The 16,851-nt window shown below is 38.5% G+C and overlaps 1 protein-coding gene across 9 annotated transcripts in view; it reads left to right on the forward strand.

Moving 5' to 3' along the window:
- The window catches only part of DCAF6 (DDB1 and CUL4 associated factor 6), a 136,433-nt gene that overhangs the window by 35,738 nt on the left and 83,844 nt on the right, over positions 1-16,851 (forward strand). For all 9 annotated transcript variants that reach the window (XM_043567661.1, XM_043567662.1, XM_043567660.1 and 6 more), the window contains exons 5-7: positions 10,730-10,843; positions 11,474-11,609; positions 14,463-14,677. In XM_043567661.1, the coding sequence (XP_043423596.1) occupies positions 10,730-10,843; positions 11,474-11,609; positions 14,463-14,677 (465 nt within the window). The remainder of the gene's footprint in view (positions 1-10,729; positions 10,844-11,473; positions 11,610-14,462; positions 14,678-16,851) is intronic.

Here is a 16,851-nt window from a genome sequence, read left to right on the forward strand (position 1 = left end):
TTAAAGAAGTAGTATATAGCTAGATTTGATTTCCTCATCCATTCTCACAATTTTGGCCTTGAACTGGAGATTTTAGTCAATTTACATTTATTGTGAAAAATGATATATTTGGATCTATTAATATATCTTATTAATTGCTTTCTCTTTCTGGTTTTTTTTTTTCCTCCATACATTCCCCACTCGTCTTTTTTCTTCTTTTGAAATTGTTTGAGGATTTTGCTTTCTATTTTGTTTCTGCTACTTGCATGGAAAATAGACATTCCTGTTTTAAAAATTAGCAACAAAGTCTAAAATCAATAAATACCTTTGCCCTTCTCTGAATAAAGCCCTTTGGAACATTGTAATCTCTTCATCCCTTGTCTGAGTTCATATGTTTATATTGTTCTGAATTTAGTTACATCTTTTCTCTCATGAATGAAATATTAATCATTGTCTTGTTAGTATTTGTTTACTAATACCTTTGGCTCTTCCACCACAGATTTTTCCATGTGGGGTCATTGTGTATATAAAATACATTCTTTATGAGTTTCTTTTTGTGCAGGTTTGTTATTAGAAACAATTTTTGTTTCCAATTATCCTTTTCTTTCCTTCCTTCCTTCCCTTTTCGTCTTTTTCCAGAAAATGAAGACTTTCATACCAATTCTTCACAGGTAGTTTTGTTGGATATAGACTTCTAGTTTGATAGTTATTTTATTTCAGATGATATTCTACTGTATTCTGACTTCATTGTTGAAGTTGAGAACTCAATCATCAGTCTAATTGTCATTTCTGTTTGGTTAATGTGTCTCTCTGCCTTCACTGCTTTTAATTGTATTTTTCTTTGTTGTTTTTCCCGTCATTAATGTCACCACCATGTTTTTAGATTTAGATTTCCTTTTTATTTGTCATAGTTGGAATTTACTGATGTTTTGGTCTGAGAAACTGGCATGTAGAAAAATGTGGGAAATTTGCAGTCAATAGGTCTTTAGTTATTCTTTACCAAATGGAGAGTTTTTTTCTTCTGGAATTCTGATTAGATGTATGTTGACCTTATTCCATCTACCATTAAACTTTTTTTTTTTTTTTAATTGAAGTACAAAACACATAGGAAAAGTATATAAATCCTAAGTATATAGCTTGGTAAATTATCATAAAGTAAATCTATGCATGTAGCAACTATCTAAGTTAAGAAATATGAAAGCAATGGGGCGCCTGGGTGGCGCAGTCGGTCAAGCGTCCGACTTCAGCCAGGTCACGAGCTCGCGGTCCGGGAGTTCGAGCCCCGCGTCGGGCTCTGGGCTGATGGCTCAGAGCCTGGAGCCTGTTTCCGATTCTGTGTCTCCCTCTCTCTCTGCCCCTCCCCCGTTCATTCTCTGTCTCTCTCTGTCTCAAAAATAAATAAAACATTGAAAAAAAAATTAAAAAAAAGAAATATGAAAGCATTAAGTATCCCCAAAGCCCCCTCATTCCGATATTTAATAATTTGTGAAATTCATCTATGTTGGATACAACTATAATTTGTTCATTGCTCTGTAGTATTCCATTGTGTGAATGTACCATGATTGATGGATTGTTCTGTTGATGAAAATTTTAAATTTGATTTCCAGTTTGGAGAACATTCCTTCACATGATTTTAAGTACATAAATGCATATATACTTCATTGGGTATGTACTTAGAAGTAGACTTGCTTGGCCATAGGATATTTATTTATTTTAAATGTTTGTTTATTTTTGGGAGAGAGTGCAAGTGGGGAAGGGGCAGAGAGCAAGGGGGACAGAAGATCCAAAGCATGCTCTGTACTGACAGCAGAGAGCCCAATGTGGGGCTGAAACTCACAAACCGTGAGATCATGACCTGAGCCAAAGTCAGATGCACAATCAACTGAGCCAGCCAGATGGCCACATATTTGTTTGTTTTAGAGATATTACCAAATAATTTTGCAAAATAATCATAACAACTTATATTCCTGCCAATAGCATACAGGAGTTTCTATTGTTGCTCATCTTTGCCAACATTTGGTATTATTAATTTCTCATTTTGGGAGTTTGTGTAGTGTCATTTTATGTTTCAAATGCCTTTCCCTGTTGATACTGCTGGAGTTGATCATCTCTTCATGTGTCAAGTGCCTATTCAAAATTCCAGTCTTTCTATTGGGCTTTTCATCTTATTTCATTATTTTTTGATTTATAGGAGTTTCTTAATGTCTTCTGCATATAGACCTGCCTTTTCCTACTCTGTGGTTGTATTTTCACTTTCCTAATGGTGTCTTTGTTTTGTTTTGTTTAATTGATTTATTCATCACTTATGTATTAACTCCCAGGGCTCATCCCAACAAGTGCCCTCCTTAATGCCCATCACCCATTGTGCCCACTCCCCCCACCTCTCCCTAATGGTGTCTTTGGATGAAGACATGTTTTTAATATTATCTAATATATTAGTCTTTTCCTTTATTATTAGTTAGTGCTTTCTGCATCCTGGTCAGAATATTTTTTCCTGTCTCGAGGTTATGGAGATATTCTTCCATTTTCCCTTTTAAAAGTTTATTGTTTTGGGGCGCCTGGGTGGCTCAGTCGATTAAGCGCTGACTTTGGCTCAGGTCATGATCTCACAGTCCGTGAGTTCAAGCCCCTCATCGGGCTCTGTGCTGACAGCTTAGAGCCTGGAACCTGCTTTGGATTCGGTGTTTCCCTCTCTGTCTCTGCCTCTCCCCTGCTTATCTCTGTCTCTCTCTGAAAAGTAAACATTAAAAAAAAATTTTTTTTAAGTTTATTGTTTTGTCTTTGCATTTAGATCTTATAATTCACCTGGATTTGATTTTTGTGGTAGCATGAAGTAGGAGTAAACTTTTTTTCTCCATATGGATTTTTATATTAACGTAACTTATTTTCTTGGAAAATTAAATCAGAATCCCAAACAGTATACAAAGGGGCATTCCCTTTAAGGACATTTGAATAATATATATATATCCATTTGCCAAGGGTGTTTTTGTTGAATGCATATACAGTGTAGTTAGAATCAATTTTGTTTTTTAAACCAAACTCTATCCATTGAACAATTCTGCTATTCCCTTTTCCCCCAGCCCCTGACAACCTCCGTTTTACTTTCTGTTTCTGAGTTTTAGATACCTTGTGTAAGCAGAATCATGCAGTATTTTGTCTTTTTGTGACTGGCATAATGTTCGCAAGGTTCATCCATATCAGCCTATGGCAGGATTTCCTTCTTTTTTAAGGCTTATTCTTCTCTGATTGTATGTGTGTAGCATACAGTCCATTTCCTCATTTACTCATCAGTGGACATTTGGGCTGCTTCCACCTCTTGGTTATTGTGAATAATGCTGCAATGAACCTAGGGGTGCAAATATATCTTTGGGATTCTGTTTTCAATTTTTTGGATGTGTATACCCAGAGGGGGGATTGCTGGGTCATGTGATAAATCTACTTTTAATTTTTTAAGGAACCTCCATACTGTTTTCCATAGCAGGTGTTCCATTTTACAGTCCCAACAACAGCGCGTAAGGGTTCCAGTTTTTCCACGTCCTTGTTTTCTATTTTCTGGGGTTTTTTTCCAGGAGTGACCATTTTATTTTGTTTTTATTTTTTTTAATGTTTATTCTTGAGAGAGACAGTAAGATAGAGCATGAGCAGGGGAGGGGCAGACAGAGAGGGGGACACAGAATCCGAAGCAGGCTCCAGGCTCTGAACTGTCAGCACAGAGTCCAACGCGGGGCTCAAACTCATGAACCCTGAGATCATGACCTGAGCTGAAGTCTGAGGCTCAACCTGTTGAGGGGATGACCATTTTAATGGGTGTGAGGAGATACCTCACTGTGGTTTTGATTTACATTTCCTTAATAATTGGTGATGTTGAGTATCCCTTTTTGTGTTTGTTGGCCATTTGTATATCTTCTTTGGAAAATGTCTATTGAAGTCCTTTGCCTGTTAAAAAAAATTTTTTTAATGCTTATTTTTGAGAAAGACAGAGTCAGCAGGGAGGGGCAGAGAGAGAGGGAGACACAGAATCCGAAGCATGAATAATCCTTTTAACGTGTGTTTTTTGTTTTGTTTTGTTTTGTTTTGTTTTTGTATTCTGTGAAGAGTTTTATATAAGTATTCATCAGGGATATAGTCTATAGTTTTATTTTCTTTTAGTATCTTTGTCTGGTTTGGGTATCAGAATAAAGCTATCCACATAGAATGAATTTGGTAGTGTTCCTGTTTCTTCAGTTGTTTTTTTTTTTTTTTTTTGAAGTTTTTGAAAAGGATTGGTGTTAATTCATTCTTTCTTTCTTTCTTTCTTTCTTTCTTTCTTTCTTTCTTTCTTTCTTTCTTTCTTTCTTTCTTTCTTTCTTTCTTTCTTTCTTTCTTTCTTTCTTTCTTTCTTTCTTTCTTATGTTTATTTTTGAGAGAGAGAAACAGAGCATGAGCAGGGGAGGGGCAGAGAGAGAGAGAGGGAGACACAGAATCCAAAACAGGCTCCAGGCTCTGACCTATCAGCACAGAGCCTGACCCGGAACTCAAACTTGGGAACGGCAAGATCATGTCCTAGGCTGAAGTCAGACACTCAACCAACTGAGCCACCCAGGCACCCCCTGGTGTTAATTCTTTAAATGTAGGTAAAGTTCCTCAGTGAAGCCATCTGGTTCTGGGTTTTTCTTTGTTGGCATGTTTTTGATTACTGATCTATCTCCTTACTATTTATAGGTTTGTTCAAATTGTTTATTTCTTCATGATTTAGTTTTGATAGGTTGTATGTTGCTTCCGGGTTGTTCCATGTGTTGTTGTATAATTATTCATACAAGTCTCTTAAGTTGCTTTTTATTTCTGTGACATAGTAATGTCTCTTCTTTCATTTCTGATTTCTGTTGAGTCTTTTCTCTTTTTTTCTCAGTCTAGGGAAGAGTTGTCAATATTGAAGATCTTTTTAAAAAACCAACTTTCAGGGATGCCTGGGTGGCTCAGTCATTTAAGCGCCCAGCTCTTGATTTCGGCTCAGGTCATGATCTCAGGATTCATGAGATTCAGGAGCCTGTTTGGTATTTTTTTCTCTGCCCCTCCCCCTCTTGTGTTTTCTTTCTCTCTCTCACTTTCAAAATAAATAAATATTTCAAAATAAATAAATATTTCTCATATTTCAAAATGAAAAAACCAACTTAGTTTCATTGATATTTTCTATCTTTCATTTCCTTTATTTCTGCTCTAGTCTTTATTATTTCCTTCCTTTTCTAACTTTGGGTTTAGTTTGTTGTTGTTTTGTTAGTTCTTCGAAGTGTAAGTTGTTGGTTGAGATCTTCCTTATTTTTTAGTGTAGGTATTTACTGCTATAAACTTCCTACTTGGTAGTGTACTATTTACTTAAAGTACAGATAGGGAAGTACTTTCTATTACCATTTTACCATTTTTTTCTGTGTGTCTTATAATGATTTTATTACTCTTGTTTTTATGGTTTCAATGATTTTCTTTTTTTTTGTATTGACATTCTTTGATTCCTTTCCTTTGTGCGTCTTCTACAGATGTTTTCATTGTGGTTAAAATAAGGATTACGTAAGACATTTTAAAGTTATGACAACTTATCTTAAACTAGTAACAACTTGGGGGTGCCTGGGTGGCTCAGTCAGTTAAGCGTCTTCGGCTAAGGTCATGATCTCACAGCTTGTGGGTTCGAGCCCCACATTGGGCTCTGTGCTGACAGCTCAGAGCCTGGAGCCTGTTTCGGATTCTGTCTCTCTCTCTCTCTCTCTCTCTCTCTCTCTCTCTCTCTCTGCCCTTCCCCTGCTCACACTCTGTCTCTCTCTCTCTCTCTCTCTCTCAAAAAATAAAAATAAACACTGAAAAAAAAAACTGGTAACAACTTCAGTCACATACACAAATTACTCCGTTACATCCTTCCCCCACTTTATTTTATTTTTTTAAAGTTCATTTATTTATTTTGAGGGAGAGAGAGAGCATGAGCTGGGGAGGGGCAGAGAGAAAGGGAGACAGAACCTCTAAAGCACAATCCATGCTGTCAGTGCAAGCCCATTGTGGGGCTTGAACTTGTGAATCAAGAGCCATGACCTGAGCCAACATCAAGAGTTGGATGCTTAATGGACTGAGCCACCACCTAGGTGTTCCTCCTTCCCCCCTTTTATTTTCACTGTCACATATCACATCTTTGTATATGTTGTATTCATTGACTCTAGTGTTACAATAATTTTAACACTGTTATCCTTTAAACCCTATGCCCAAATTAAAAGTGATTTACACATCATGTTTACAAAGATTTCTGTAGTTGTCTATTTACCTTTCCCAGAGACCTTTATATTAAAAAAATTTTTTTAATATTTATTATTGAGAGAGAGAGTGAAAGCACAAGTGGAGGAGGGGCAGGGAGAGAGAGACAAACACACAGAACCCAGAGCAGGCTTGGCACTGTCGGCACAGAGCCCGACACAGGGCTCGAACCCACAAACCGTGAGGTCATGACCTGAGCTGAAGTCGGACTCACAACTGACTGAGCCACTCAGGTGCCCCCAAACCTTTATGTTTTTCTATGCTTGTGTGTTTTGCTGTCTGGTACTTTTTGTTTTAACTTGAAGGACTCCCTTTAGTTGTTCTTGGAAAGCAGATCTTGTGGTGATGGACTGACTCCCTCAGCTTTTGTTTATCAGGAAGGTCTTTCTTTCTTTTGTTTTGCTGGATATAGTATTCTTGGTTTGCACGGTTTTTTGGTGGTGGTTGTTGTTGTTGTTGTTTTTCTTTCAGCACTCTGAATATATTATCCCATTCCCTCCTGGCCTGTGATGTTTGTGCTGAGAAATCCACTGATCTAATGGGAGCTCCTTTGTACATGATGACTCACATTTCCCTTGCTACTTTCAAGATTCTGTCTTTGACTTTCGACAGGTTGCCTATAATATGTCTTAGTGTGGCCTCTTTGGGCTCATCGTACTTGGAGTCCGTTGAGCTTTTTGAGTATGGCTGTCCATTTTCTTTGGGAAGATTTGGAAAGTTTACAGCCATTATTTTTTCAAACAAGCTCTCTGCTTCTCCCTTTTCTTCGTCTGGAACTTCCATATATATTGCTCAGTTTAGAAGTCTTTTAGGGTTTTCTTCACTTTCCTTCATTCTTCCTTTTTGTTCCTCTGACACAATAATTTCAAATGAGTTGTCTTCAGGTTTGTTGATTCTTCTTTCTGCTTGATCAAGCCTGATGTTGATCCCCTCTAGTAAATTGGTAAATGTTATTATATTCTTCATGTCTAAAATTACCACTTGCCTCTTTCTGCAGTTTTTACTTCACTGGAGATATTCTCCTTTTGTTCATGCAGTGTTTCCCTAGTTTCATTCAGTTGTGTATTTGTGTCCTCTTGTGATGCATTGAGCTTCTTTAGTACGATTAATTTGAATTCTTTTCTTAGGCAGTTCGTAGATCTTCATCTTATTAGGGTCAGTTACTGAAAATTTATTTTGTTCCTTTGGGCTGTTACACTGTATCTTTGTGTGCCTCATTATTTTGTTGTTGTGGTTTTTGCTTTGGAAAAAATAGCCATCTTCTCCTGGTCTTTTTAGACGGGTTTTATGTAGGGAAGGTCTTCACCAGTCAGCCCAGCTAGAGATTCTGGAGGTCCCTTAAACTTTTTATGAGGATGCGTCTTCTCCGGTCCATTCAGAGTGATGGAATTTTCCATTCCATTCTGCTCCCTTTTCCATCTGTGATCCTGCAAGGAAGCCACTGTGCTCTCTTTTGTTCTCTCAAGTTTTATCAATGCTGAGTCAGGAGAGACAGAAACTACTCCCTTGGTAGCCCTCCTCCACCTGCCTGTAAGCTGGAATGTTGGACATACATTCCACTCTTCTCTTTCCTTTCCAATGGAGAAGCTGCAAGTTGGGCTTTCCACCCGCCCCGCTCCCCCCCGCCCCCCCTCCCCCCCTCCCCCCCCCCCCCCAGTTTTGTGCTCTGCTGCCTTGGGGAAGGCTCTGGTGTGAATTGAAATGAAATAAGCTTTTCTTATTCCTTTCATTATGGCTGTACTTGGCTTTGAACTTTCCTGGTGTATTGCTTTCTTAACTGGTCTTTGGTATTCTCATAAAGGCTTTTTGACTTTATATTGTTATTGAAAGCCAGTGTTTCTCTAGGGGAATGAGTTGAGGCATCCTGTTTTGCAATTTTGCCGATATCACTCTCCATATGGATTTTACCCACCATCTTTTATGGTAAAGATTGTTTTCCCTGCTGTTGCTATTCAGTGTGCCATTAATCATAAATAAAGAGTTCATATGTGGATAGATCCATTTCTGTACTCTATTTTGCACCGTTGGCCTATTTGTACTTTTTAAAATACCAAACTTTTTTTTTTTTTTTTTAATTTTTTTTTTTCAACGTTTATTTATTTTTCGGACAGAGAAAGACAGAGCATGAACAGGGGAGGGGCAGAGAGAGAGGGAGACACAGAATCGGAAACAGGCTCCAGGCTCTGAGCCATCAGCCCAGAGCCTGACGCGGGGCTCGAACTCCCGGACCGCGAGATCGTGACCTGGCTGAAGTCGGACGCTTAACCAACTGCGCCACCCAGGCGCCCCTACCAAACTGTTTTAATTGCAATAGCTTTGTAATGAATCTTCGTATCTAGTAGAGTTACTGTTTCAAGATTCTTTGTGTTTCAGTATAACTTTTCTTTTTTTTTTTTTTTTTAATTTTTTTTTTTCCAACGTTTATTTATTTTTGGGACAGAGAGAGACAGAGCATGAATGGGGGAGGGGCAGAGGCAGAGGGAGACACAGAATCGGAAACAGGCTCCAGGCTCCGAGCCATCAGCCCAGAGCCTGACGCGGGGCTCGAACTCATGGACCGCGAGATGGTGACCTGGCTGAAGTCGGACGCTTAACCGACTGCACCACCCAGGTGCCCCTCAGTATAACTTTTCAAACCAGCATATTGGTTGCCAACAAAAACAATTTGCTGGGGCACCTGGGTGCCTCAGTCAGTTAAGTGTGTGACTTTGGCCCAGGTCATGATCTCACGGTTCGTGAGTTTGAGCCCTGCGTGGGCTCTCTGCTGTCTGCGCAGAGCCGGCCTCAGATCCTCTGTTCCGCTCGCTCTCTGCCCTTCCTCTGCTTGCTCTCTTTGTCTGTCTGTCTGTCTCAAAATAAATAAACTAAAAAAACAAAAAGCTAAAAAACAATTTGCTGAAAGTTGGATTGTTATTATACTGAATTTAAAAATAAATACAGGGTAAACTAATATCTTAACAATTATTACATATTCTAATCAATGAAGATGATATGGTTTTGCATTTATTAAGGTTTCTAATTTCTCTCAATATTTTACAATTTTTATGTGGTGTTACTCTAGATTTCCTTAAATTTTTTAAGTATTTGGTATTTTGGTACAGTCATAAATATTATCTTTTTAAGGATTTTAATTTTTAAATGTAGCTGTATAAAAAATGCAGTTGAGGGGCGCCTGGGTGGCGCAGTCGGTTAAGCGTCCGACTTCAGCCAGGTCACGATCTCGCGGTCCAGGAGTTCGAGCCCCGCGTCGGGCTCTGGGCTGATGGCTCCGAGCCTGGAGCCTGTTTCTGATTCTGTGTCTCCCTCTCTCTCTGCCCCTCCCCCGTTCATGCTCTGTCTCTCTCTGTCCCAAAAATAAATAAAACGTTGAAAAAAAAAAATTTAAAAATGCAGTTGAGGGGCACCTGGTTGGCTTAGTCGGTAAGCATCCAACTCTTGCTTTTGGCTCAGGTCATGATCTGAGATGGAGCCCTGCATTGGGCTCTGTGCTGATAGTGTGGAGCCTGCTTGGGATTCTCTCTCTCTCTCTCTCTCTCTCTCTCTCTCTCTGCCCCTCCCCCGTTCGTGCGCATGCACACTCCCAAAATAAATAAATAAACTAAAAAAAAATACAATTGAGGGGCTCCTGGGTGACTCAGTTAGTGGAATGTCTGGCTCCTGATTTCAGCTCAGGTCATGATCTCAGGGTTGTGCGATCGAGCCCTGGGCCCTGTGCTGAGTGTGGAGCCTGAGATTTGCTCTGTTTTTTCTTCTGCCCCTCTCCTCCACCTCATGTGCTCTGTCTCTCTCTCTAAAATAAAAAAAAAAATCTTCCAATCCATGAACACAATACACCTCCCTTACTTTACTTAGGACTTTAATTTTACTCAGCAATGTTTTTTTTTTTTTTAATTTTTTTTTTTTTCAAAGTTTATTCATTTTTGGGACAGAGAGAGAGACAGAACATGAACGGGGGAGGGGCAGAGAGAGAGGGAGACACAGAATCGGAAACAGGCTCCAGGCTCCGAGCCATCAGCCCAGAGCCCGACGCGGGGCTCGAACTCACGGACCGCGAGATCGTGACCTGGCTGAAGTCGGACGCTTAACCGACTGCGCCACCCAGGCGCCCCAGCAATGTTTTATAATTTTCAGTATCATGTGTCTTACATATGTTTAAGTAGTTCATATTTTTCATGTTATTGTAAATGATATTTTTAAAATTTCAGTATCTGATGATTTTGTTGCTGGTATAGAGACGTGACATTGATTTTTATATATTGATCTTGTATCCTACAACTTTGCTACATTCGCTTATTCTAATAAATTTTTTAAAAATTGATTACATAGGATTTTCTGCTTACATGATCAAATCGTCTGTGAATAAGAAGACAGTTTTACTTTATTATTTATTCTTCATTTTATTTTATGGAACGGTAGCGATGTCTTTCAGAACCATCCAAGTGCTCAATAACATTACCTGTACTTTTGTTTTCACCTTCAGATTATGACTGTACCCAATGACCCGTATACTTTTCTCTCTTGTGGTGAAGACGGAACTGTTAGGTGGTTTGACACACGCATCAAAACTAGCTGCACGAAAGAAGATTGCAAAGATGTAAGAATCAAATTTTTGTACAAGTGACAAAAAAATTAACATTATAATTAAAATCGGACAATAAGTTATCTCTAGGTTCTAAGATTGTGGATGGATTTAATTTCATTAAATCTTGCTGACCTAACATAATTACTCAGTTTTAGTCTTGTATTTCGGAGTAATTTTTGTTTTTTCCTTTTCAGAATGTAATTTTCATTACTCAAATATTATTTGCTTTTTTAACCTCCAATTTATCTTTCCATATGATTTTTATTTTGATTGGTTTATAAGGAAAATTTACAATGTTGTGTTAGAAGTCAATTTTGGAATTGTGTAGCAAGCTGTAAAAAAAGAAAAAAAGGAATTTTCCTTACAGTGATAAACTGCTGAGGAGGAATATTGACCACGTATATCTCTTTTGATCTCACGTCAGCTGAATTTGTTAGAAACACTAACAGATATCTGAAAAATAAATGAAAAGAAAACCATGTTGTTGTTTTCCTTCTCATTATCATCCTAGCTTAGGATTTTTAAGAAAGGTTATTTTCTTCTAATTCAAAGGATAGTATTTGTAATGTTCAAGTGTTTTAAATCTTTAGAGTATCCTCTCTGTGGCAGAGCTCTGTGACGCTGGTGTTTTCTCTTTCATAGGATATTTTAATTAACTGCCGACGTGCCGCCACCTCGGTAGCTATTTGTCCACCGATACCTTATTATCTTGCTGTCGGCTGTTCAGATAGCTCAGTACGAATATATGATCGGCGAATGCTGGGCACAAGAGCCACAGGTAAACAGCTGTATGTTAGAGAAAATATAAGATTCTGTCAGTTCAAAGAATAAATCTATAGGACGTATTTGCAGTTTTAAAATGTCGTTAGTTTGTCATAAAATTCAGTAAACACAATGTAATTAAATAATACGGATTCGTAGAGAAACAGCATTTTACCAAGGTTTTATGACCCTATCAGTGTGATGCTTTTGTAGTTTGTCACCTTAAAAAGTTGTAACAGTTGGCATGTTAGTTTTCTATGACTGTCATAATGAATTGCCACATGTTGGGTGGCTTAAGATAACAGAAATTGATTCTCACATTTCTGGAGGCTACATGTCTAAAATCAAGGTTTCACAGGGTTTTCTGCTGGTGGCTCTCAGGGAGGATCTATTGCATACTTCTGGCTTCTGGTGATTGCTATTCATCTTGGCTCTTATTTTTTTTTTATTAAAAAAAATTTTTTTTTAATGTTTATTTATTTTTGAGACAGAGAGAGACAGAGCATGAGCGGGGGAGGGTCAGAGAGAGGGAGACACAGAATCTGAAACGGGTTCCAGGCTCTGAGCTGTCAGCACAGAGCCTGACGCGGGGCTCGAACTCACGGACCGTGAGATCATGACCTGAGCCGAAGTCAGATGCTTAACCGACTGAGCCACCCAGGTGCCCCTAATCTTGGCTTTTAAATGTTTCATTTCAATCTCTGCTTCTGTGTTGACATGCCATTCTCCCGTGTGTGTGTCTGAATCCACATTTTCCTCCTTGTATGAGGACATATTGGATCTAGGGTCCACTCTAATCTAGTTATGACCTCATCTTACTAATTATATCTACAAAGACCCTATTTCCAAATATCCCAAATATTCCAGAACCATTCTGAGGTTCTGGGTGGACGTAAATTTTGTGGGGGACACTATCAGCCCACAACACTTCGCCTTACTTGCTTTAAAAAAATTTTTTTTAATTTCAATTTAGAGAGAGTGAGAAAGAGCGAACAGGGGAGAGAGGCAGAGGGATAGAGAGAAGAGAGAGAGAGAGAGAGAGAGAGAATCCCAAGCAGGCTCCATGCTCAGCATGGAGCCCAACGCAGGGCTCAATCCCACGACCCCGATATCATGACCTGAGCCAAAATAGAGTTGGACGCTCAACTGACTGAACCACCCAGGTGCCCCGGCACTTGGCTTTCCTAATTTCTCTTTGCAGGAGACAGAAGAGTTAGAAAGAACAGTGATTTGGCTTTGTGTTACTGTATAGCATATGTTTATGCCTAAAGTACTGTTAGCGATGCTGTTGAATCCATCTGAAACTCCTCATTCGCTCCTCATCCACTGTGGGATCAAACCACTTCTGAAATACCCAACTGAAAGCCATCGTTCTTCAGCATTTTTCAGTAAGGGAAGGCCAGGATTTTATACCCACATACCCACCAAATATACAAACATATATACACACTTACATATATTCGCGTATTTTGTATTGCCCAAAATAAAAATGGACTTGGCCAGAAACTAACAATTTCAAGCTCAGGGTCAATTTATGTCCAGTAAAAATGAACATAGATTATGGAAATGGGAGGACGAGGTGGGGTTTGGTTTGGTTTTGGAGCCGTGATTGAGGTGTCTTATGTATCTGGATATGCACTTTTAGGGGGAACAGTAGTAATATAATATGAAATTGTAGGCTAACTTACTATTTCTCAACAGATGGGACACGGTTGACATTTTCGGCAGAACAAGGCCTCCTTGTGCAGTGTTCGTACAGTTTTATGGGACTCTCAGAATTTAGCATTCCCAGACCTCCAATGCATAAAATGCCAGTTGACCCTTTCTCTATTATACTGTATTATGTTGATGACTACCAAAATTAATTAAAGTTGGCATACTACCCCCCTTTGTTATGTTATAAGAGGAAAATTTCAGGACAATCAAAAATCTTTTAAAAACATAGGGGAGCCTGGCTGGCTCAGTTGGAAGAGATCTCAGGACCATGAGTTTGAGCCCCATGTTGGATGTAGAGATTACTGAAAGAAAGAAAAGAAAGAGAAGAAAAGAAAAAAGGAGAGGGGAGGGGAGAGGAGAAGAGAGGGGAGGAGGAAGGGAAGGGAAAGAAAGAGGGAAGGAAGGGACGGAAGGGAAGTGAAGCGAAGCAGAGGGAAGGGATGGGAAAGAGAGGAGAAAGGAAGGAAGGAAAGGGAAGAGAGGGAAGGAAGAAAAGAGAGGGAAGGAAGGAGAGGGAGGGACAGGAAGGGGAAGCAAAGGGAGGGAAGGGAAGAGAAGCGAGGGAAGGAAGAAAAGGGAGGGAAGAGAGGAAAGGAAGGGGAAGGAGGGAAGGAAAGGAAAAGAGGAAAAGTGAATGTAAATTAAAAAAAATTTTTATTTGCTATCTTTTTAAATGTTTACTTTTGAGAAAGAATGAAAGTGCGAGTGGAGGAGGGGGAGAGAGAGAATCCCAGGCAGGCTCTATGCCGTCAGTCAGCACAGAGACCAACTCAGGGCTCAGACTCCGGAACCGTGAGATCGTCACCTGAGCTGAAATCAAGTCGGACTCTTAACCGACTGAGATACCCAGGTGCCCCTAAATCATAAATCATTTTCACTGATTAAATAACTCGTATTTCTAATTAAATGCTGTATGTAATCTGGAATTCCAGCAACTCAGGAGATTTTTTAAAAGATACGTAGACTTTATGCTGTATTCTTTATTATTTTGTTATAAAATCAGACTATTGAGAAAAGAGCCTCTTCTAGAAATAGAACAGGATAGTTTGGATTTTATATTGCTACATTAAATCACATATCTCGTAATTCAGATTAAGAGTTTTTAAAATGTTTTTCTTAAAAAAATTATACAACTTCCTATTTTCTTATTTAGGGAATTATGCAGGTCGAGGAACTACTGGAATGGTTGCCCGTTTCATCCCTTCCCATCTTAATAATAAGTCCTGCAGGGTGACATCTCTGTGTTACAGCGAAGATGGCCAAGAGATTCTCGTTAGTTACTCTTCAGATTATATATATCTTTTTGACCCGAAAGATGATACAGCACGAGAACTTAAAACTCCTTCTGCAGAAGAAAGAAGAGAAGAGGTAAGCTTACTCAAAACCATGTTCTTCATTCAGTTCAGAAGACACTGACTCAGTGACTCCTGGGGCCTGTAGGCCTTCAAAAAATAGAATTTATTCGCAAGACATTTATAGTCGAAGTTTTGAAAGAGGACTTGGAATATACCTGGAAGAACAGGGGCTGACTAGAAAAAAGTATCGTGAAACATTTTTAAAGAGAAAATTTTTAATAGCAAAATGTTTCTTTAACTTTGTAGAGGCACAGGAGGAAGCAAGAAATATCAACAGTTCTAACAGTTGTGGGAAAAGCAATTAAAATAATAAAAAATGGGAGGTGTAAATTCCCAAGAGACTAAATGTTTCTGTTCATACACCAATAGGAGTTGTATCTGTTACCATTTTCTATTCACATGTGGACAGCAATCCCCTTCTCTCCTGATGGTGCCTCTCTTTCACAATTATGAACGAGTGGCATACATCCGTGGGTTTATTTTACAGAACACATCTGAGCGAATGAGAAAAAGGCAAGCTAAATTACATGCACACACACAATCGGGGGAGGAGGGGATTGCTGACCACATATGAATGGAAAATGGTATTTGGTTAACTCCTATTGGTGAACGAAAACATTTAGTCTTATTGGAGTTTATATATCACATTTTATATCTGTTACATATATATCTATACACATACAATATTCTATATTGAAAACTAAGTGACAGAATTGCTGCCACTAAAATGACTCTACAATAGTGAACCATTAGGGTGCCTGGCTGGCTCAGTCATTTAGAGCATGTGACTCTTGATCTTAGGGTTGTGGGTTCAAGTTCCACATTGGATATAGAGAATTTTTAAAAATAAAATCTTTAAAAAAATAAAATAGCAAACCATCTTATTTATAAAAGGCAAAAACCAGAAAAAATGTATTTTTGGCAATATACAGCAATAGAAAAATGTTTGTTTTAACCTATTAAACTTCTTTCCCCAACGTATTTTTCATTTTGCCTTTTTTTTTTTTTAATGTCCTATGTTTAATCACTTGGCTTGTAAATGTTTTTGAAATTAACTGTTGCTTTATTAATTACCAGTGACTCTTTGGTATTGGACCAACTCCTATCAGTGAACGTATTTTGAAGGTATTAAGGAACAACAATTTTGTAATTCCTGTGAGATGCAAAACTAAATCCAGTACTTATGGTTGCGGGTTTAGAGGGCTATAAAATTAGGAAAAAATCGGGATAACTTTATAAATCTATTTTGGGCTTTTGAAAGTGTCGGTGTATTTAAATGAATTAGGAAATTGACAAAGAAAGGGGTATGATGGCTAACGAAGGCTGTTTTTGACTTTACTGGCCTGATTGAAAAAATGAGATCTGCTCTGTTATTTTGTTGCTGCTGGGTAATTTTCTCTTGAGATGCGTGTTTTAGTGAATGAAGTTACATTCCAACTTCCTGACTGTTACATAATGAAAGTTGGAATGCAGAAACATTTGAAGTGGGCCAGCCAGCTTTTGTACCATAGAATACTTATGTGTTTACATATGTAAACACAGTATGTTTACATAATCAGGGTGAATGAGGCTGAGTCGTGAACAGTGAATGTGGTTTTCTCAGTGTTCTTTGTTGAATTAAGAAAAATAATTCTGAAAATGGATTAAAATTACAAAACTAAATCATGCTTCTATAATAAACCAAATAATTGACAGGTGTATATAGAAGTTGGTAGTCTGTCTCCTTCTTAAGCTCAACATCTGTTCTTCAGTGTTTTATCCTAAATCCTTGACACGTGCCTACTGTGCACTAGGTCCTGTACTAAACTTTAGAAAATCTGGGATGACTGTGACGAAGACATAGCCTCTCCCTCAGGAATTTACAGTTTAGTGGGAATAGAGATATAAATAAATGAATATATAAAACTTAATAGAATTCTAAATAAGAGTTATGTTATGGGGCGCCTGGGTGGCTCAGTCAGTTAAGTGTCCGGCTCTTGATTTTCACTCAGGTCATGAATCCAGGGTCATGGGATCGAGCCCCACATCAGCACAGAGCCTGCTTGGGATTCTCTTTCTTCCTCTCTCTCTCTGCCTCTCCCCTGCCCATGTACGCATGTGCTCTTGCTCTCAAAATAAATAAACTTAAAAAAAACCAAGAACTTATGTTCTATATGAGTAGACCAAAGGAAGGAATAATGTATTTTG

The sequence above is a fragment of the Prionailurus bengalensis genome, chromosome E4 (assembly GCF_016509475.1).
Source record: "Prionailurus bengalensis isolate Pbe53 chromosome E4, Fcat_Pben_1.1_paternal_pri, whole genome shotgun sequence".
Classification (NCBI taxonomy): Eukaryota; Metazoa; Chordata; class Mammalia; order Carnivora; family Felidae; genus Prionailurus; species Prionailurus bengalensis.